The following is a 23,094-nucleotide window of genomic DNA, read 5'->3' as shown; positions in this document are numbered from 1 at the left end:
TAAACAGTTTGTTTAGTTCCTTTAGGAGATCAAGGTTGATCGGATCCTAGAGAAGACTAAGAGAGTGAATCTTAGTGTGAGCTAAGTCAGTGTAATTGTTAGTCACTTGTAGGTTTCAAGTGCAGTTGTAACTCTTACCTGATTAGTGGATTGCCTTCATTCTAAGAAGGAAGAAATCACCTTAACGGGTGGACTGGAGTAGCTTGAGTGATTTATCAAGTGAACCAGGATAAAATCCCTGTGTGCTTTTCTATCTCTTATCTTTAGCACTTAAGTTCTCGAAAGATTTGCCAAAATCTTTAAGGTGGAAGCTTTATACTGAAAACGTTATTCAAACCCCCCCTTTCTACCGTTTTTCATACCTTCAGTAGTGTTATCTTCATATATAGTTGTTGGCGGTATCTTTCCAGATGACAAATCACCAATATCAAGTACGCATTGAATCACGAATCTCAGCCAAACGTATTCTCGTCTTGCCTCATGTAATGCTAATATTCCTGCATGGTTAGCTGAGGTGGCTATCATAGTTTGTTTCACAGATCTTCATGAAATGGATGTTCCTCCACATGTAAACAAGTAACATGTTTGAGATATTTAGACAAATATCCAGCATATGCATAACCAATTAGATTAAGCTTGGACATATAGGGGAAAAATAAAAGCATATTCATTGTGCCTTTAAGATAACGAAAGACTTGTTTTATTCCATTCAATGTCTTCGTGTAGGTGAAGAACTATATCTTGTTAATAAGTTAATAGCAAATGATATATCAAGTCGAGTATGACTAGCAAGATACATTAATGCTCTGATAGCACTAAGATATGGTACTTCAGGACCAAGTAATTCTTCATTCTTTTCTCAAGGTCTAAAAGGATCTTTATTTACATTTAATGACCTTACAATCAATAGAGTACACAATGGACATGATTTGTCCATATAGATTCCTTTTAATACCTTTGCAATATAAGTCAATTGGTACATAAATACCTCAGCCTTTAGATACTCAATTGATAAGGCTAGACAAAATTTTCATTCTCAACCATTTTATCTCAGATTCTTTCTTTAGCAAATCTACAGCTTTGGTAGCTCTTCTAGAGTCTCAATTAATCATTGTCATTAACATTAATTATGACATAAGCAATCTCACATCTCATCATAAATATGGATGAGTTAGTTGGGTTATTTTGTGACCGTCCTTAAGCAAATAATCATCTACATTGCTTCAATCTAGTAATTTATTCATTGTTGAGAACATGTATTGTGTGCTTTAGGCATCTTACAATCTTCAAGGAGTTTTATATAGATATCAATCTCAAGTGAGTCATACAAATAAGTTGTAACTCCAAGTATCCACCACGATTGTTACGTGTGTCTTAAATATGACAACATTATTTCATTTTACTACAAAGACTCTTTAAGCCTTATCGTCTTTATACCTTTAGGGTATAGACATGAGGTCCAAAGACCCTTAAATTCAGCAAATGAATTGCTTCTTTCTATTTATGGCCAATCATAACCATTCATTTTTTTTGGGTTCAAGATTCTCGCACATATTTCTAATATTGAGCGCTACTTCATCATGTCGACAATTCTTCATATTCTTGGTTCCTTGTTTCAACTTGTAGAGACATAATCATATGAGATCTCTTCAATAAATAATTACAGGTATCTGAACCTCTTTAAGAGGAATAAACATTTTTGTAGTCTCTATACTTTTCAAGATAATTTGCCTCCTCAACAAGACCATCATCCTTCTCTTGGATATATATTTTTGAACCAAGTTTTAGGCATGCCTTAGTCTAATAATAAATTTTCCAACTGGGATATTAAGTAAGAGAAGGGTATTTGCAGCATATAAGGAATTTAATAATTCCTTTTAGGTTAGAGAATGCATCTTTTGAACTTCTGGTTCATAATGCGAGTGAACATATGCATTCTTCACAAATTTTCAAAGCTGCTTAATTTCCTCTCCCCCTAATGCTGAGAAACAACAAGTAAGATATGAAATATCTATCGGTAATGGCTCAAATTGATTACATAATCTCAGCTTCCCTTGTGGTGGAGCAATTGAAAATATATAACGCACATTGAAAATTCTTAGATGAGAGATATTAGGTTCCTGATCATGAACCAACTACAATAGGGAGAATTCTAATGAATTGTTGGCTTGATGCGTGTCAATGCTGCTAATTGCAAAATCACATGTCCATAAATAAGGATATTTGTTCTCATATGTAATTGTCTAGTTATAAATAGGAGGCATTTAACTAAACAACTCAGCTAGATCATTTGAATACGAACATGTGCAACTAGATATTCAAAATCATGTCATTACCAACTTGATCAAGGTTGGAATTTTCACTCTATCAATATTGAGAGTTGATGACATATATTTGGTCATTTAGTTGATGCATTGATAAATTTATGAAATACTTAAATGACCCATAAAAAGAGTGCATACGTGCACATGTATCGCATCTAATATACTCAAGAGTATGAGAGATTCAAACCCATATATTTCACCAATTATTAATTGGTCATGAGAAAAATATATAAGAATTCATTATATTGAAGAATCTTCAGGCTCTTCGATGGGTACTCATATGAATTCATATACTTTCGCATCATAAGAGTCGGGATGGTCTAACCGGTCACGCCAATCACATTCAATTTGTTTCATAGAACTTTCTCATTCAAAATAATACTTCAATGTTTGAAGTAAAATTTTCTGACGTTTTAAATCCTTTAAGGTTTTTGATATTTTCAACCCATAGTTTATTGTTACATCAATTAGATGTAAATAAAGTCCTTCAAGACTTTCAAATTAATAATGAATTTGTGTACATGACAGTTGTGTCACAAGATGAGTATTACATCTCATAATTTCCTTTAACTCATATTCATCACATGGAAAACGCAATAGGTTTGACATCTTTACATGTCTGGATTACTACTGATTCAAGCAATATCTAACAATAGTGTTTATACTGCTCCTTATTTTCTATACTTTGATACCCATTTAGGGGGGATAAGGGGAGTAGAAAGCATGAGCTCATGCGCCAATGTGAGACTATAACTCACAATTCAATTGTCAATATTCTCCCCCTAAGTGTGAGTCACAAACATATTATTATGCTTCCCCTCAGCAAGCTATTAGCAATTGCACTGCAATTTGCTTCATCACCGTGTCAATAGGACATGTCGTCTGACCACCACATTGTGTCAAGAAGACTTTCGATATGAGGAGTCATTATCATGGTCACATCGACCATTGATTCAAATACCATTTTTAGGATTGCAACCGCATCTGGGGCTGTTTCTTAAAAAAATATATAAGATTATTGATCAATGGATCTTTTCAAGAGTGTCAATGATCCCTTTTAAGATATTGCTTTGAAATTTCATAGGATTCTTCTAGAAAGCCACCACAAAAGTTTCATTTCATGAAACAATGAAACAATGCCATATATATCATTGGATGTCCTTCAGGGACATTTAACCATGCGCTAATAATTTTTCTAACAAAAGAATCACAACTTTTGTCATGTTTGTCAAAATATTCGCTTCATGAAATATTTCAATCCTTCATTAATATGGCCACATCAGTATCTTACATGATACACACATCTCTTTCAATATGTTTCAAGATATATTTGAGAGATAAACTTGATCATATGATCATAATGATAACGATATAGTTCTTTAGGAACTATAGTGTAAATATTGACAAAAAATATAGGGTATAATTTATTCTTTTGTTTATTACAAATAGCTAAATTTGTTTAAATATTCCATTATGATACAAGAAGAAAGTCCAAAATATATGTAAACAAATTTGTTTATAACTAAAATGATTTTATAACAAATCCATATAATTATTCCTAAATATACTTTCTTCACGATCTCATAAATATTTACACATATTAGAAAATAATTCCTTTAAGATTTAATAAAAATTTAGATACTAAAAAAATCATAACCAAATAAGTATACATGTATTGAGAAACAATAATTATATACGTACATCTTTAAAAAAACTATAACAATATACATTTTTTTTAGTTAAAAAAAAATCTCTCAACTAATATAAATGCACGGTCAAATTTTTCATTTTGTTTTTCAAAAGATATTAACGTCTTAAAAAAAAGTATATATTGATCAAAAAGTTTTAGATTTGTTACAAACTTTACTTAACAGCATATATTGGTCATTCAATTTAAAAGATAAGATATCACAATTTAACTTAATCAATTATCATAAAAGAATTTATGCAAGAAATCATATAAAAAGTAGTCAATTCAATAAAGAAATCAATTCAATTTGAATAATTTAAATATAGTATATTTTATGACTCTTTTCTTGATCTCTTCCCGTTATGATATATCTCATGACCTTTCTTTATCTCTTCCACTTCTGGTGGAAAGATTCAGTATCATTCTATTCACGTAAAGGAATGAAAGAAGAATGATCAATATTCCATAATACTTCATTCACGTCAATATATCACATGACCTTTCTTTATCTCTTCCACTTTTGGGATTTAATATCAATATAAATTTCCAGTTCTCCAAGAACTGTTCTTTGTGTATTCATGCTATGGTACTTCTGGACTCATAGCTCAAAGAGAATATATCTCAATACAATTCTTATGGATTCGTAAGATATGAATCTTCATGATTCATATTTTAAAAATGCTATTACGGTACTTCTAGACTCGTAGGTTATGAATCTTCAGGATTCGTAGTGTAAAAAAAGATTAGCTACGGTACTTTTGGACACGTAGGTTATGAATATTTATGATTCATTCAAAATAATTCAACAACTACAATGATTCTGGATTGTAGGCTATGAATCTTCATGTAAGGCCCAAGTTTTAACGCTTTGGATAAGTGAATAAAATAAAAGAGTTATTCGATTAAGATAAATTTGGGAAGGAAAAAGGTTCAGGAAAAGTCCAAGAATTTATCGAAAAACCGATAAGAGTTATAGCACGACTAACATACGCTTAATCCTAGGTCAAAAGTATTAGTGAATAGTTAATTTACGCTTTAGGACACGATGGAAACTAATTCCAAAAATCCTCAGAGAAATGTTAGAACTTCTCTTTTCCGTCCTTAAACAATCATTTCGATGCGAAATCCTGGAAAGTACGAACGTCAAATTCCAATTCTCGGAAGTTTGCCGGAACGGAATCCCTGATAGTTCGAGAAAACCTAAGATCGACAGACGATGAAGACTTTTTCTATTCGGAGCTGCAAAAGAAGATTCCACCCGCGTTCTCCTATTTCTCTCATCATTCCTAATCTTTCTTCAGAAGGAAGTTTTCTCATCCGACGATCACTGCAAAAAGTAGTTTTTCGGGATAATCTGACTTACACCGACTTATGCCGATTTTGGATCTTTTGGTTTAATTCCAAGAATCCTGTTTTGAGTTCTGGAATTCTGTCGCCAGAACCTATCTTAGAATGCGCAGAGGAACGCGCAGGAAAAATCGGAATCGCAAAAAAATCATTTTTCCGTTTTTTTCCAAAACCTATAAATAGCTCGAAAATTAGATTTTTTGAGAAAAAAACACCCATTTCCCCTCCCCAAACCCGCGAGCATCAAGAGAGAGAGAGAGATCCGGATCTTCGTCGTTTCTTGCCCGTTTGCTTCACCGATCGTCACTAATCGAAGACCTCGAGGTAGGTAATCTATACTCTCCTTCGAATCGTCGTTTCTGTCCACTTCTCCTGCGACTTTCTGAGTTCAAAATTTTGAGGTTTTTGAAAAACTGTTCAAATCAGCTGATTTCAGCGTCTAAACTTCTTCCCTGCATGCTCCTGAGCGTGTTCTGCGGATTAGTTTTTGTCAAATGTCGACGAAATGCCGCCGGGATCAATTTCTACCCTAAATACCCATTTTTCGGCAAAGTCGCAACCTTTACGCTCTAATCTATCGACTTGTCTTAGTGCTAGTAGGATTTGTCGTCATAAACGTCGTTGTGGACGTCCCCATCCAATTTGTTTTTCAAAAATCCAATTTTGAAATTCTGAGCTAAAAATAATGACCAAACTACCCCTATATCAGTTTTCGATCCGAAAATTTTTCCGAGCCTAGAACCGTCTTAGTTACGGCTTATGTTAACCTAGGAACCAAGTTTGATCGAAGAAAAATTGACCCTCCCAATTAAGGAAAGTGGCCGAGAGCTATACCAAGGGGGGAGGAAATCCGACTTTTTCGAAAACTTGTCTTAACGCGTTAGATTGTCGTACCACAGAGTTTGTAATGTACCGTGTAACCCTAGGACTTATTGCTTGCTGAGTTTCTGACTCAATGTGTTGATTTCTGTGATTTTGGCTTAAGGTTCTTTTGAGGAGTTTCCTGGAGATCAAGGCGAGGAACGTGAAGGAGGTTGTGAGGAAAACGCTGGAGGAGTTACAGGTGAGGGCTACTCTCTGAATTACTAGATAATGCTTTAGGTGTCGACAAGTTCGACTTGATTTATGTGTTATGCACTTAATTGCTAAATGTCTGAATTGTTCTCTGAGGCTTCGGCCGACCTTGTTGAGTACTTGATGCCATGATATTGTGTGCTAAATGATTCACATGCTATGTGCTACATGGTTAACTTAGGATGTGTTGGAATATGCTGTTTATGCCTATTGGTTGAGCTGTTTCATGATGCTATTCCACTCGTGCCTATGTTTCTGGAAAGTGAGGATTACGGGCAAGTCATGCCGAATTTTTATGAGATTTTGAGAGAGTTTGAAAGGACGAACGAAGTTCGGACCTTGTTATATTTTAATGGATCGAGACCTTCTCAGAAATCAATTGGGATTATGGGATCCCTGAAACTCATAGGAAGTATCATAAGACTAAACGAAATCTATTTTCTCAAAGAAAATTCATAAGACATTAATCAATCTCTAAACCCCTTGAACAATGATAACAACTTTAGATAAGAGCTTAGAGCCTGGATATTAGTCTTGAAGATATGAGAAGTGTCGTCGAGTCCAAGTCTTGAGGAACTTACCAGTTTTCGAGTATGTTGATACTCTTTCGCTCGGTGAGCAGTTTATTGTTTGGCTATCTAAAGTTTAGCCGGGAACTTTAAGTTCCAAGTACTTCAGTACCTTTTCGCTCGATGAGCAGTTTATTGATTGGCTATCTAAAGTTTAGCCGGGAACCATGAGTTCCAAAGTACATTCTTCTTCTTTTGATTAATTCATTTTGTCGCAGAATCGACGTTTGCCTTAGGGTAGGCTTTTTAGAGACAATAAGTTAGCTAGAACACGTGACGACGTGTCGAGTGAGGTCGGAGACGTTGTTTGGCTAATCACTTGCATTCATGCACTCATTTTGAGGTTAATACACGGCGGATTACCGGACCTCGGTGGATTCCAAAATGGTCATAAGACCCGGATTTCCATATTTAGGACACTACGGTGGTCCTCAGTAGCAGACGGAATGGCAGACCTACGGGTTCACTGCTGATCTGACTACTTTTGTGTGGTGTAAGAGACGCCCGAGCGGAATGGTCCCACTTTGGCCGGTGTTAGGGCTGACTCGATGGTGTCCATCCTTCTTCCGGAATGCATTTTGTTACCCAGCATTGCATTTCATGCAACATACATGCTGACTTAGTTGCTGAGTGTGATTGGTACCTGTTTATCCTACTTGAGGCATGCTAATTGTTATTATGATCTTTATATTCATTGTGATATATGCAACCCTAGGATGTTATCCCTAAACGTATAAGCCTGAGATGCTAAATAATTATTACCCTATATATCTGGTTTTATTATTTATATAATTCTTTGGAGTTGACCCTCGCGTCTTCTGTGTGTGTTTGGGCGGACTACGCCATTGTCAGTTGAGTATGGCGGACCGGTTCACGATGGTTCACCCTTCAGGGGAAACTAGGTTGAAGAAGCTTGATCAGGAGGACTACAGTTCAGGGGTGGTCGACCCCGCTGGCCACCGAGCGACTTACTCGAGATGGGATTAGTGTAGGAGTAGTGTCGATGCTCTGACCGTCATGCTTCAGTTTTGGGGACAGGGTAGTTTCCTACCGGTAGCTTTTTGTGTGGTTTCCTATGGAGATCACAGAGAGCTGGTTGGATTTAGGGGGTCTTTTCTTAGGCCGCTGGGCCAACTTGTTCTCAGATTTTGAGGTTTAGTGTTGCGGACACAGTATTTTTACCTTGGTTTGTACTTTTGCCTACGGGCTCTCTTTTACTTTCCGTCATTGGAGGTTTACTCGTGACGTGGTTTACAACTTACAGTGGGGGCTGTAATCATATTGTATATTAGTTCTGTTATCTTCGTTTTAGAGTTTCATCTCTTTCTGTCTTTACTTACATTATCGAAAAAAAATAATTCACGTTTTTTTCCGCTTAAGTTATTTCTTTGGTTACTAAAGTGACGCCACCGAAATCGGGGTGTTACACTTCATGATTCTTTCAAAATAATTCAACTACAGTGCTTCCGGACTGTAAGCAAGCCTGATTCATGCAAAATAATTCAATTACAGTGCTTCTGAACTGTAAGGCTATGAATCTTCATGATTCATGCAAAAATAATTTAATTACAGTGCTTCTGGACTGTAAGGCTATGAATCATCAGGATTCATGCTTATTACTATGGTACTTCTGGGCTCATAGATAAATGATTCGAAGGAGAATGAGAAGAAAGAAGAAGAAGAAGAAAAATTGTAAAATTATAACCTTCCACATGGATGTGGTACTTACTCTGGAAGTGATACTTACTCTTTCACTTAGGAATTATGAATTATGGAGAGACTATCGTGCTGATAACGTGTTATAAATAAAGAGTAAGCAAGTGAATAAGGTATGAGAAGAGAGGAACAAGAGATAGAGAAATAGTGTGATGGAGATGCTCTGCTAGGTGCAGACTCCCTTGTATTTATATTATTAGGTTTGAAGTGTTAAACAAGTATACATGTGGGCCTGGCCCATGGACTCAACTCTGATGGGCATCCAAGTATTCATAACAATATACACACCTCATTTTTTAAACACTTCATTTTCACCAATTTTTGTTTCTATCTCTCTTCTCCTATCATCTATTACATCTCATACTTTCTTTCTCTTACTTTTTCTTTTCTTCCTATCTCTATCTTCATTCCACCTAAAAAAAGTATGTAAGTAACATTATTGGTCAAATAAATATTTTTTACTGTTAAAATGGATTAAATGCATTTTTATCCGAATTAAAGATACGTACGTTCACTATCTATTTAACTCTTTTTATCATTCTAAAATTTTAAGGATTCATGCTTATTTCTATGGTACTTCTGGACTCATAGATAAATGATTCAAAGAAGAATGAGAAGAATAAGAAGAAGAAAAATTGTAAAATTATAACCTTCCACATGGATGTGGTACTTGCTCTGGAAGTGATACTTATGAATTATGGAGAGACTATCGTGCTAATAACGTGTTATGAATAAAGAGTAATCAAGTGAATAAGGTAGGAAAAGAGAGGAACAAGAGATAGAGAAATAGTGTGATGGAGATGCTCTGCTAGGTGCAAACTCTCTTGTATTTATATTATTATGTTTGGAGTGTTGAACAAGTATACATGTGGGCATGACCCATGGACTTAACTCTGATGAGCATCCAAATATTCATAACAATACACACACCTCATTTTTTAAACACTTCATTTTCACCTATTTTTGTTTCTATCTCTTTTCTCCTATCATCTATCACATCTCATACTTTCTTTCTCTTACTTTTTCTTTTCTTCATATCTCTCTTCATTCCACCTAAAAAAAATATGTAAGTAACATTATTGGTCAAATAAATATTCTTTACTGTTAAAATTGATTTTTTTTATCCGAATTAAAGATACGTACGTTCACTATCTATTTAACTCTTTTTATCATTCTAAAATTTTCATACTTTGATTTTAATTAGAGCCCCATTTTTCTAAAACTCCTCTCATTCTAGTTAATTTATTTCTGTTAATTGCTGGTGTAGCTTTAGGGAATCTTAATAACCAATAACAACGTGTCTTAATGATATGATGTGACACCTCATCAGTGACGTTCCTATCAAAATAAAAGGGGAAAATTGTAAAATAAAAGTTGGTAGTATTTAGTATAGTTGTCAACAATTTATGATCATTATAACACAATGTTATCTGTGAATACAAAGCTCTGATTCATACATACCTCACTTTTTCTTTCATCTTATATTTACACATTTTTCTTTATATTTCTTTTTATATTTTCTGTCACATCATATACCATAACACTCATTTCTTTTTTTCCTCTTTTTATATTTGTAGGTGGAGGTGGAAAACATTTGTAAACAAAACATTATTGATATTTTTAAGCTTTCAAACTACTACAGAGAGGAAAGAAGAGAGAAAGGAAAGTGAAGTTTTTAGGTTATTTGGTTGGATAAAAAAGTGATCGAGAGGAAAGAAGTGTTGAGAATTCAAGTGTAAGTTGGAGACTCACATTGGTTAAGTATGGGTGATGAGAAGACTTTATAAGAAGTGTGATTCATAAACCTAATGCCTTAAGGTTTTGGGTTAAAATGTGGCATCAATATCTCTTGGTGTTTGCTCCTCTGCTCATGGACTCCCTTACTTCCCCAATAAGTGGTATCAGAGTCGATGGTCTGTGAGACCATGGTAACGACTCCTTGTGTCGAAAGTCTTCATAATAGTGTGGCTAGGCGGTAGGTTCCGTTGACGAAGCGAGCGACAGTACAAGGGTGGATAGCTTCCGCAAAGGGGGCATGATAATGTGATCGTAACTGGTACTTAAAGGGAGATTGTTATCAAACGCTAAATTTTTATCAATGTTTAACGTATGGAATTTTCTTTGGTTCAGTTTATTATTTTGGAAAAACAATAATGACTTAATGACTTTGGTATTAAATATCAAAAAAATATTAAAAAACGTCAAAGGTTAAATTTACATAAGGAAGTTTTTATCGACATTTGAATAACCCTTAATAATTTTATTGATTTATATGCATGTTCAATTTAACTTTTTCTTTATTTATTGTGTCCTTCATATACTAGTTGTGCATGGCGCTGGTTCGATACTAGTATTATAACTAAGAACCCAAAATTAAAGGTTTTAAAAAGTGAGGAATTTTTTTTATTCTTTCACACATGAATGAATTGGATGGGGGGCATTATTGTCATTTTCTCCTAAAATCAGGACATTTGTGCTTTCCATCCAGTTAAGGGAGGAAAGTTTTTCAGAGTGGGCCCATAATAGTTTTTATTTCCTTCCCTATAAATGATTGAACCAAATGGAGGAAGGATATTGTTTTGCATGTTCTCTTTCCTTCCTCATCTCCCTCCCTCAAACCAAACACAACCATGATATTTTCTCTCATTTTCCTCTCTCCTCGTTTCTTTTGGGGACAAGCTTAAAATATGAAGGATGAGTGACCTATCTCCTCAGCCACCGCCACCACAAGCTTTGTCATTACAACATTTTATTTCTCTGCTCAACTCGAACCACCATCAGAATCACCTACCACTCATGAGTTCCATCATCCACCATCATGACCCGACTTCTCTCTGTTCACTCCCCCTAAGGTAATAGATTTTTTTCAGTTGTAAAGAAGTACGTACTACAACACTCAAGGGTGTTCAAAATATCTGGTTCTATGAAACAAACCATAACCATACACAAAAATGTCCAATTTATAGATAACGGGTTTTTAACTTATATCCATTTTGCAAAATGGAAACCAGTTTGAATATCCAGTTTTCTACTTTGGAGTTAAAACTGGTTTCATCCAAACCAAAATCAAAAGTTTGCGATTTGAAAAAATACATGCACAGTTTTTTTATTGATTTTAATATTATTTTAAAATCAACATAAAACCCTAAAATCAGTCAAAAAACCTATCGGCACCTAAAATCAACCTTAAAACTTTAAATAGGCATGAGACCCTCAAATTGACCATTAACCCTAAAATACGCAAGAAACCTTAAAATAAGCTCAACACCCATTGGCCTTAAACTTAGAAATCAGCTCAAAAACCCTAAAATCAGCCATAAACTTAAGAATCGACCCGAAAACCCTAACATTTTAAAGTTAGGGGAAATCTTTTGGGGTTTGAATCTATATTAGGGTTTTAGGTTGGTTTTATTTGAATGTTTATGACTGATTTTTGGGTCTCAGACCAATTTTAAGTTTGAGGACTAATTTTTGGGTTTCGAGCAATTTTTAGGTTTTAGGGTCAACTTTTAGGTTTTGTGTTGATTTTAGGGTTTATGGATGATTTGAAAGTTTATGACAAATTTTTTGGGTTTCATGTCAATTTTAGGGTTTAGGACCGATTTTTCAAGTTTTAGGTCGATTTTATGGTACACCCTGATTTAGAACAAAATTTAATTTTAAAACCAAATCCACATTTAAAGCTAGATTTTGAACGGCCAATTGTGTTTTAAACCGATTTTTAACCATATCCATTTTTTAAAGTTTCATAACTAGTTTGAGTAATTAAAACAAACTAGATCGGATAATAAAACCAAACCATATAAGTAATTTTTAAGATGCATTTCAAAAAAACATGAATATGTTTTTAGTCCTCTTAAAATAGAAAATTATTGAACTTTGTCCCCCATAAATTTTTGTTGATCCTTATCCGTCTAAAATAGCAAAATGTTGATTTTAGTCAATCCATCCAGTTTTGTAGCATTTAGCGGCGGTTTAAACCACTACTAATACAGTTTTTTTTTGCAGTTTAAAAACCGTCACTAATGCGCAAAACCCGCTATTAAATGATCGTCACTAAATGCTATAAAAATGAATGGATGGACCAAAATCAACAATTCACTACTTTAAAATCAATGAAAAAATTAAAAAGGAACTAAAATCAAGAATTCACTATTTAAGAGATACAATTTTATTTATTTATATGTCACATTATCATTTAAATTTAAAAATTATTTTAATTAAATAAAATAAAATTTTTATTGTATCTCTCAACTATGATTGGCTTAAAATTGTAATGCTTACTCTCATTTTATATTAATATTTACAGTTTGTCGGGTGGTGCTTACTCTCATTTTACACGTACTGGTGTCAGAAAGCTTGACTAGTGCGGTCTTCCTCTTGGAGCCACGGTAAGTAAAGTATTTAATAATGTAATATTCAAAGAATTTAAAGATTTAGTTATAATAAAAAAAAGAGAATTTAAAGATTTATAAGCCAACTGGAGTAACAATTAATTAAGACTTAAATGTTATTAGTCCCTATTTTATAGTCAGATTTAGTTTGGTATCCAAACCTTTTATTGTTTTAGACTTTTAGTCCTTGCTTTTCTCAGTCCGCATTATTGTTAATATTGCACTATTAGTACCTGTTTGGAGTGGCATTTGTGACCCTCCAAGTCTCCAACGCATGTTCTTTTAAACACGACATGTCGTAGTAGATTTTTCCTCGACGTGACCCTTCCTAAATGCAATTCAAACGGACCCTTAATTATTGATTTGGCTAATAGAAGGCCACATTACTACTACCACGCGTCAAGGTCATATATATGTGTCATATATATTTTCCTCTCAAGCTAGGTCGCACGACTAACTCTCTCAGTAAAAAAAAAATCACCGCTAGCTATGTAATTCAACTTATTTCAAAAAAAAAATTCACCGCATGACAGTGATATTTTTTTGTCACTAAAGGAGGTAGTTGTGATATTTAATTATGAAACAAAATACGTCATGTAAGATTAGTCTATACACATAGCTATTACATTAACATTAGTAATTGAAAAATCAAAATTATGCCTGAAAATAGGGATTAAATTCAAAACTATAAAATTGCATGGCAAATCCTAAGACCAAATTTAAATGCTAACACTTAGTTGTTGTTATTTTTTTTTTTGACATTTTCTCAACTCACTTTAATACACACAAGTTTAGATAAGGTTTACTGAATTTTTTTGTACATCAGAAGATAAATTACTCATTTCAGGGATTAATTCTGAACATTTCTTTCTTTAATTCATATGTTCTCAAATTCTTACCACTTAAGTTATTATTTAGAAAAAAGATAAGTCTCACCGATTAATCATATATACTTTTAAGACATCACATTATCCTTTAAACTTGTAAATTATTTTCGCTATATTAAATAATAAAATTTCCTATATCTTTCAAATATGATTAGCTAATCAAAGTACATTATTTTAATTTTATAAACGTAAATTGTTGCTCGGCAGCTCGTTTGGTGCTTCTACGATATTCCTTGACGGCTTGACTTGACTGTTACAAGTCTTGACTTCAGTCTTCATCTAAGAGCCACGGTAGCTGCACACGTATGTTTTGAATTAATATTATGATAGTTTTGTAATTTTCTTCTTACATTTGAATTGAATAATAATGTTAATTTGTATCCCTCGTACTTCTCTTCAATATAATATTTTTCCATTGCTTATAAAAAAAAAAAACATGCACACCTATTTTTGAGGTAGAAGAGATGGAATGAGGAGAGATAAGAAGAAAATAAAAAGTAAGAAAGAGAAAGTATGAGATGTAATAAATAATAAGAGGAGAGAGATAGAAATAAAAATAGGTGGAAATGAGATGTTTAAAAAATGAGGTGTATATATATCATTGTTGATTTGAATTTGAAGATGGAAGAGAGTAGAGACAAACATATTTTGGGGATTGTGTGTTAACTTATTTCCACGGGATATATCTCTTTTAACAAATGTTTCTTCATATGCATTATCTAATGATGAAATCTTATATACTAAGTGCTTAAAAACCGAACTAACTATCAATGATACTACACCTACGTGTGTGTTTGTATTTCAGTTTGCAAAACAGGGTTTGAGTCAATGTGGGTTTGCAAAACAGAGTTTGGATGAATGTGAGTTTGTTGTAGTGTGATTTATGTTTGGATACTTTTATTTTAAAAGTAAGTTAGATAAATTAATTTTGTTTGGATAATATTAACCAAAAGCACTTTCATAGTGTATAATTACTATAAAACTTCAATATCAATGTACCAACCAACTTTCATCCAAAGTAGAAGTGAGGATTGAGTGGAGTTGAGTGAAAGTGGGTTTTGGACACAAAGTGAGTTAAGGTGAATGTGGGTTGAAGTCATCCAAACATAGTGACACATTTTTCAATACACTCCAAATCCACATTGAGGTGCCCAAACAGAAAAACAAACAACCTACATTGTAGCTAATTCAATTGTTTTTGGATGCTTGGGAATTGGGAAATATATGTCCTAGTATTAATTAAAGCATTAGACCGATTAATCCTGGGAATATTTTTGAAATCAAATTTTTAATAAAAGATGCTCGATTGCTTATTCGTGTATTGAGTGAGATGAAGATCTGTAGAAATTAATTTTAATGACAGAGTATAATACGGTCAAGAATGCCAGGCCCTTACTATTAATGTCCAGGTTCATTAATATGTCTGTAGCCTTATATAGTGTAGGTCCAATAATGTCAAATAGACCTTAAGTATTTTGCAGTGAGTCATAAAAGGAGTGCACTCTGTTCCCAGAAGTAGTGAATTTGGATTTTGGCACGTATGTTCGTTCGTTCATCATTGGCGTCTGTCTCTTCTGTTGCCTTCCCAAATGGCGTGACGGGACGGGACTAAATAAATTGCCAATTCATGAATTTACTAGTGTTTTTATTAGCGGACAAAGAAGAAATCCAAGGGTGTCGGATCATGGCTTGTGGCTAGGGAGCACAAATGTTGGAGATAAGTATTTAATTGGGGTGGTGAAATAAGTTTGACTTATCGTGTTAACCCTAGGGATGGCACCTACCTAGGGCGGGGAGTGCCTCCACACTCCCCGTCCCTGCATCTCTTCCTTGTCCCCATTCCTATGACGGAGTAAATTTTTGCCCCATCCTCAATCCCTACCTTCCGTAGGTCCCCATGGGGACCATTAACTCATCATTAAAAGTTGAATAAAAATTAAATTAAATATAAAAAACATAAATTTTTACCTGGACCACAAATGAAAATGAAACATGTCAAATAGTATTGATTAAAATCATCACACTGTGTAAAGTCTACAAAATAAGAAATTTGAAATAGGGTAATAGTGATAAGAAGTTTAGGGTTTTTACTTTTATACTTGTTAAAACAAATTGGTGTTATACTTATTTTTTATTCTTTAATCTGATTGTATTATTATTTTTTTGTTTTTTTGTTTTTATATAATTCGCTATGTTTATGGTCCTTTATACGTTTTCTTATTAGCTACTTGACTTTATTATTAATGGTATTTATTGAATTTTTACGTATATATATGAGGCGGGGAGAGTGATCCCCACCCCATCCCCAAATTTGTCTCGGGGGTATTTTTGATCTCATCCCCATCTCCACGGGGAAAAACGCTCCAAGATTGGGGTCCAAATGGGACAATCCTCACACGTATCCCCATATGCAGGTAGAAATTGTCATTTAACCCGCCAACCCACCTAAACAGGGCAGGGCAGATGTATGACCATTTAACTTGTTTTGGTTCATTCTGCCCAACTCACTTTTAAGATGAATTGAAAGCTAAACGATGCGCGCAGCCCATTCAGACAATTTCTTTATAACAAATTAATAATATTGTTTTGAGCTTTGAGTCTGTCACACCGTCAGCACTATGCCAATTCCAATTTTTATTTTTAGGCCCCATTATTTTTTCATGCTTTTTCTATCAATACTCACTCATGGGTCAATCTTTGTTTAATTTGTATTTTAGTGTTTCACTTACATTATTTGTGATTGTGAAGTGTAACTTGTGATCTAAGATAAAGATAACTACTACATCTTCAAAACTCAAGAGAGGCAATTCTAAATCATGATGAGTGTTGAGTTTCTAGATGTTATAGACGACAATTCTCACTTCTCAAATGATCTTTTTTCCTGTTTTCTCATTTGGCGGGTTAACCAACCAATTCAACTTATGCAGGTAAAATGAAATATTAATTAAAGCATATAAAGTTGTGTTTGTTCCGGCCAGATAGGGAGCAGGAGATTGAGTCTTGGGCAAGCTCGGTGAATATGCAGTATTGTATGGTTCCGGCAGTGGGTTCGGCGGGAGGTCGTGTTTCAATGTGGATGGTGAATGCGTTGCTAGTGAAGCAGACACAAAGGGATCAACATTTTATTGCTCTTTTTGCTAGAACACCAAGCTCTGATAACTGTGTAGAGGTGAAGCATATATTTAGGGAAGGAAATGTTGTAGCGGATATCTTGGCGAATTTTGATCAAAACAGTACGGTTGGGGTTTGGAAATTGCTTGGTTCTAAAACTACTGTCATGGTTTTCTCCTGATTTCTGGTTTTAAACTGTGCTGTTGCGAGGTTTGGAAACAATCTTTATATGTGCTGTCTTGCCTATGAATTGTAATGGTGGAAGGATTAAGTGTAGGGGGGTTGTGAGGTTGGAAATGAGAATTCATTGTTATTGCGTGAGCTAAGAAGACTGAGGCATCTTGTGTTTCCTGGTTGTATTTTCTCTCTTTGTTGGACTGTTGCAGGTAGTGTTTATGGAAGGTGGTAGATTGGTGTGCTCATGGTTTGTCTTGGTAGCTGAATCGATGGATGTCCAATTTCCTTCGAGGCTTTGGAAGTGGTTCTGTTTTTGATGGCTTGGCAGGATCATGATAAAGCAATTAAATTCTTGTAGTTTTATGGTGGATATGGTGATTTGTGGCAGAATTCTTAGGATTGAACTTAAGCCTTGTCTTGGAACCGTTTTGTTTTTAAGTTTGTTTATGGGGTTATTACTGTGTTGGGCTTGTTTTCTATCATGGGGAGACATTTGGTGGTTGTTCGTTTGGAATTTTGTCATGGTTTTCTTGGGTGTGGGGTACTCTTTTTCCTTCTTTAGGGTTTTTCCCACTGGGTTTTCCCTAGAAAGGTTTTAACGAGGCTTCACTCCCAAGCTTTGGTTCTCCCATGATTTAACCAGTTGAATTTGGTTGTTTTGCTCTAGCATGAGAGGAGTGTTCTCATGGTTTACTTTCTTCATCAATATATGATTTTTGTTGTCAAAAAAAAAAAAAGTTGTGTTTGTTCCACAATCAAACAATATAGCAACTTTTTGAAAAGTGCAAGAGTTAGGGTTGGGGTTTGCTAGAAACTCGATTAATCTTATTGGTTACTAAAAGAAATTGGGGCGTTAGTTCAAATGCCCAAACCTATCTAAATCTTCATAATTCCTATTTATAATATAAATTTAAAAGTTAAACATTAATGATTGAGTACTACCTACACTATCTCCTAAAACTCAAATCTTAACTGTAGTTGTACAATCTAGTGCACCGTAGCGTGCCTCTGCTTCAAACGTGTGTGGTTTCGGGAAGCCACAACCTTTAACCACCGGTAACCGTTTGGAAATGCCAGAGCGGTTTGTACCGAAACAACTTGCACACTTAGGAACTTCAAAATAGACTAAGTAATTTCTCAATGCCACTCGATGCTCGTGTCCTTTTGGTATCGACAACAGACTTTTTAGCGCTAACATTTGATAACTCTTTGATTCCTGTTTCAGAAACGCCAAATGGACTTGTATGGATAACCTCCTTTCATCTCGCCACCTTGATGACTACTTGCTCCCATAGTGAAGGAAATCATCAAAGAGGACCCGAGGAAGGTCCTTAGTAAAAATGTCTGCAATCTGATGACGGGAAGGGACATGAAGGATGCGAGCCTGGCCACGCGCGACCTTTTCCCGAACAAAGTGGATATCCATCTCTATATGTTTGGTACGTTGATGGTGCACTGGATTGCCAGAGAGATAGATGGCACTAACATTGTCACAGTGGACCAATGTTGCCTGAGAAAGAGGAATATGAAGCTCGAGAAGTAAATTGCGGATCCAACAGGACTCGGAGACAACATTAGCAACACCTCTGTATTCAGCTTCAGCACTAGAGCGAGAGAGGGTGGGTTGCCGCTTAGACGACCAAGAAATAAGATTGTCACCGAGGAAAACACAGTAGCCAGAAGTAGAGCGTCTGGTGTCAGGACATCCCCCCCAGTCAGCATCTGTATAAGAAACAAGTTTCGCAATAGGGGAGGGATACAAGTGAAGACCATAAGTCAGAGTGCCACGAACATAGCGTAAGACACGCTTGAGAGCAAGCATATGCTCGGTGTGGGGAGCATGCATGTGCAAGCACACCTGCTGAACAGTATAGGAAATGTCAGGACGAGTGAAGGTGAGGTACTGTAAGGCACCAGCAAGACTCCGATACAAAGTGGCATCCTCACAAGGAGTCCCAGCAGAAGAACTGAGCTTCTGCTTGGTGTCAACCGGAGTAGCAGAAGGGTTGCACGACGCCATGCCGGCGCGGGCAATGATCTCACTAGCATAAGTGCTCTGACTGAGGAAAAGGCCATCGGCATGCCGAGTGACAGCGATGCCAAGGAAATAACTCAGAGGACCCAGATCCTTCATAGCAAATTCCGATGCAAGAAGTGCCATAAAAGATTTGCGGAGAGCATGAGAAGAAGCAACGAGGATGATGTCATCAACATATAGCAGAATATAGGCAATGTCAGTACCCCGCCTGAAGATAAAAAGGGAATGATCTGAACTGCTGTGTTGGAAGCCAATAGAGGAAACATAGTCAGCAAACCGCTGATACCAAGCACGAGGCGCCTGTTTCAGACCATAAAGAGACTTTTTCAGACGACAGACATAGTCCGGGTGCTGAGAGTCGCGGAAACCCAATGGTTGATGCATGTAGACAGTCTCATGGAGATCACCATGCAGAAAGGCATTCTGGACATCCAACTGATGAATGGGCCAGGATTTGGAGAGAGCAATGCTGAGAACTGTCCGTATGGTAGCCGGTTTTACCACAGGGCTGAAAGTCTCGTCACAATCCACACCTGCAATCTGAGACCTGCCATCACCTACAAGACGAGCCTTATAACGCTCAAACAAACCATTAGACTGCTTTTTATGGCGAAAAATCCACATACAGCGAATAACATTAACATCATCACAAGGACGGGGAACCAACTCCCACGTATTATTCCTAATAAGTGCATTAAATTCAGACTGCATAGCGGACTTCCAATTGGGATCGGATAAGGCTTGTTTTGGGTTACGAGGCAAGGGTGAGATGGACGGGTCATCAATAGAGACCGAAAGGCTAAAAGGTTTTTTTAGGTTTGGAGATGCCGTGCATGCTACGGGTAGTCATGGTCCGTACAGGTGGTGCAGGTGGGACCGGAGGCAAAGGCAAAGGCGAGGGAGAAGCAGGAGGGGAGACGGGAGCCGGTAAGGGAGGTGAAGAGTCAGTGGGACTCGACGGCGGGACCGGAGGGTCAGGTGGTCTGGATGATACGGTTTGCCAATGGTGGATCAAATAAGGAGGGAGGTCCTCGGTGAAGCACTCATAAGAGGGGGCAGGAGTCAAGGATAGGTCAGCAAAAGGGAATCGGGTTTCATCAAAAATGACATGCCGCGATATCATAATTTTTCTGTGTGACAAATCATAACATTTATAACCTCTGTGATTCATCGGATACCCCAGAAAAACACACGGAGTCGATCGTGGTTGCAATTTGTTTATTGTAGCGGAAGGAAATAGAGGAAAACATAGACAACCAAAGACACATAAGTGTGAGTAGGAAGGGTCGCGATGATACAACAGCTGAGTAGGAGAATCATTCTGAAGAGTCTTGCGCGGCAAAATGTTCAGAAGGTACGTTGCCATTTGAAGGGCATGATGCCAAAATGAAGGAGGAACTGACGAATTAGCTAGGAGGGTGCGAATCATGTTGTTAATGGTGCGAATTTTCCGTTCTGCTTTGCCGTTTTGAGAAGAAGTGTGAGGGCAAGAGAAGCGAAAAATAAGGCCATTAGCATCACAATACCGATGAAAGGATTCATTGTCATATTCACGTCCATTATCACATTGAAGACATTTAATATGTGCTGAAAATTGTGTTTTAATAAGTGTAGCAAGAGTAGTAAACATTTCATAAACCTGAGATTTCTTGCTAATCGGAAACGTCCATAAAAAATCAGTGTGATCATCCAAAAACAAAACGTAATAACGATGACCAGTAGTGCTTAAAACAGGAGACGTCCATAAATCACTATGCAAAATATCAAATGGTCTCAAAGTAATAGTTTCAGATGAACTAAAAGGCAACCGAACGTGTTTGCCTAAAACACAAGAATCACAAACACAACTAGAACGCGAAGGTTCACAAAAAATAAGTTTATTATTCATAAGATGGTTTAAAACTGAGGAAGCTGGATGACCAAGTCGATTGTGCCAGACACTAGAAGCAAGACCAGCAAAAGGAGAGGAACGAGTGACTGGGTAGAGGTCGCCGAGGCTGTTACATCTCAGGAGAGGCATCCCCGTCTTGAAGTCAGACACCGAGAATCCAAATGGATCAAAAGAAACAGAAACATTATTGTCAGTAGTGAGTTGTCGCACAGAAATTAAGTTTTTAATAATTCGCGGAGTGTGCAAGACATGATTGAGTGCTAAAGGTTTGTGAGGGGTAGGAATAGAAGTGTGTCCCGAACCCTGAATTGGAATGCCCTCACCACTACCAACTATCAGTTTCTGATTTAAATGACTTAAATTAGAATAAGACGTGAGAGTACCTTGAGATGCCGCAGTATGGGATGAGGCGCCGGTGTCCATGTACCACGTGGTGTCTGGAGGAGTCAAGGACATGGTGTGCATAGCTGCAGCGATATCAGTGGGTGCTGGAGAAGCAGTAGCGGTGTAGGCCTGAGGACGCGGACCTAAAACGACGGGTTGCTGCGGAGCACCCATGGGACGCGACCACTGAGATGTGGGGTAAGGACAAGGAGGCATGCCCCAAGGGGAAGGAGCCCAACCAGGGGGAGGAGCCCAACCCCAGGGATTCCAGGATGCCTGCGGTGGTGGGCGCCAGGGTGGAGGAGATGCAACAGAGGAACCAGAGGAGCCAGATGTTCTAGGATAACGGGAGCCACCTTTCTTCTTAGGTTTACCAGAACCACCCTGATAATTGCGATTGGGCCCGGACCCATAACGAGGGTTGGAGTGGCCCTGATCGCTGCGGTAGGTGGGGCGCTGCTGAGAGGAGTCAACGGAGGCCTGTGGACGGGAAGCAGAGGTGTGCAAAGCAGTCTGAGAGGCCGGACCTGACATCCTGGCGAGACCGGATTCCTCTAAAATCAGCATGGAACGGACCTTGAGGAATGGAGGCAAAGGCTCACTCTGACGGATCAGGGTGGCAACACCACGGAAAGGCTCAGTGAGACCAGAGACTAACTGAAGAACAAGACGATGGTCGCTGACTGGGGCACCAACATTCCTCAACTGATCAGAGATATGTTTCAGACGCTGACAGTAGGCTGAAACATTAGGAAAGTCCTCCATGCGAGTGGAGATGAAATCCTGGTCGAGAGCGACAGCACGAGAGTTCTGATTGTCCTCAAACATAGAAGCTATACGGTTCCAAGTAGCCATAGCAGTAGAACCTTTCTCCATAACAGTGGAGAGAAGGTCAAAGGAGATGGTGGAATAAATCCACTGTTTGACAGTGGAGTCAAGAGTGGCCCACCGGGCATAGGAAGCATCGGTGCGCGCAGGAGGCTCCATGTCAGCTTGAGGAATGATGTGGTGGAGCACCAGAGTGGCGTGAGCATGAGTCTCAAACAATTCAGCCCACATAGCATAATGATCCTTGTCTATCTCGAGTTTGAAAGGAATGTTGTTTTTGATATTGGTGACAGCAAGGGCCGGATGGAAATCCGACTTGGCAGGGGAGGACGTCGGCGGCGCCGTCGGCGGGGGAACCATAGTGGTGTCGCCAATTGGAGAACCCGTGGTAGAATCAGTATCAGCCATTGAGCCTGCTGCAAATAAAGAAGATGGGAATAATAATAAAAATATGGGGTTTTGTTTTGTTTTTTGTTTTTTTTTTTTTTTTTGAAGGTTTGGGTGGCAACCGGTCTGGGCGAACCGGATTGGGCCGGTCCGGTTCGCTGAAGTTGGGCTTGCAAAACGGGTCAGGCGGGTTTGATGGACCCGGATCTGAAGCTGTCGGGTAGGAGAAGACAGCGGGCAAGAGGCGAAGCGGCAGGCGTGGGCGCGACGGGCAGGG

The 23,094-nt window shown here is 37.2% G+C and overlaps 1 protein-coding gene across 1 annotated transcript; it reads right to left on the bottom strand.

Moving 5' to 3' along the window:
- Positions 1-20,126: 20,126 nt before the first annotated feature.
- On the bottom strand, positions 20,127-22,838 carry LOC130744560 (uncharacterized). The gene is made up of 3 exons (XM_057596734.1): positions 21,602-22,838; positions 21,025-21,148; positions 20,127-20,457 (listed from the first exon to the last, which is right to left on the bottom strand). Exons 1-3 carry the CDS (start codon positions 22,836-22,838, stop codon positions 20,127-20,129), a joined length of 1,692 nt encoding a protein of 563 aa, XP_057452717.1.
- Positions 22,839-23,094: the final 256 nt, after the last annotated feature.

The sequence above is a fragment of the Lotus japonicus genome, chromosome 3, assembly GCF_012489685.1.
Source record: "Lotus japonicus ecotype B-129 chromosome 3, LjGifu_v1.2".
NCBI classification, from domain to species: Eukaryota; Viridiplantae; Streptophyta; class Magnoliopsida; order Fabales; family Fabaceae; genus Lotus; species Lotus japonicus.
This window is presented reverse-complemented; position numbering and strand designations above follow the sequence as displayed.

What these genes read in the sequence shown, in the direction of transcription:
- LOC130744560 (XM_057596734.1), bottom strand. Translation starts at nt 22,838, where the DNA reads ATGGCTGATACTGATTCTACCACGGGTTCTCCAATTGGCGACACCACT. An exon ending in CCATACTGCGGCATCTCAAG is followed by an intron (nt 21,149 to 21,601) that starts GTACTCTCACGT and finishes CTTGTGTTTTAG; the next exon opens with GCAAACACGTTCGGTTGCCT. An exon ending in GGTCATCGTTATTACGTTTT is followed by an intron (nt 20,458 to 21,024) that starts GTTTTTGGATGA and finishes TTTGTCACACAG; the next exon opens with AAAAATTATGATATCGCGGC.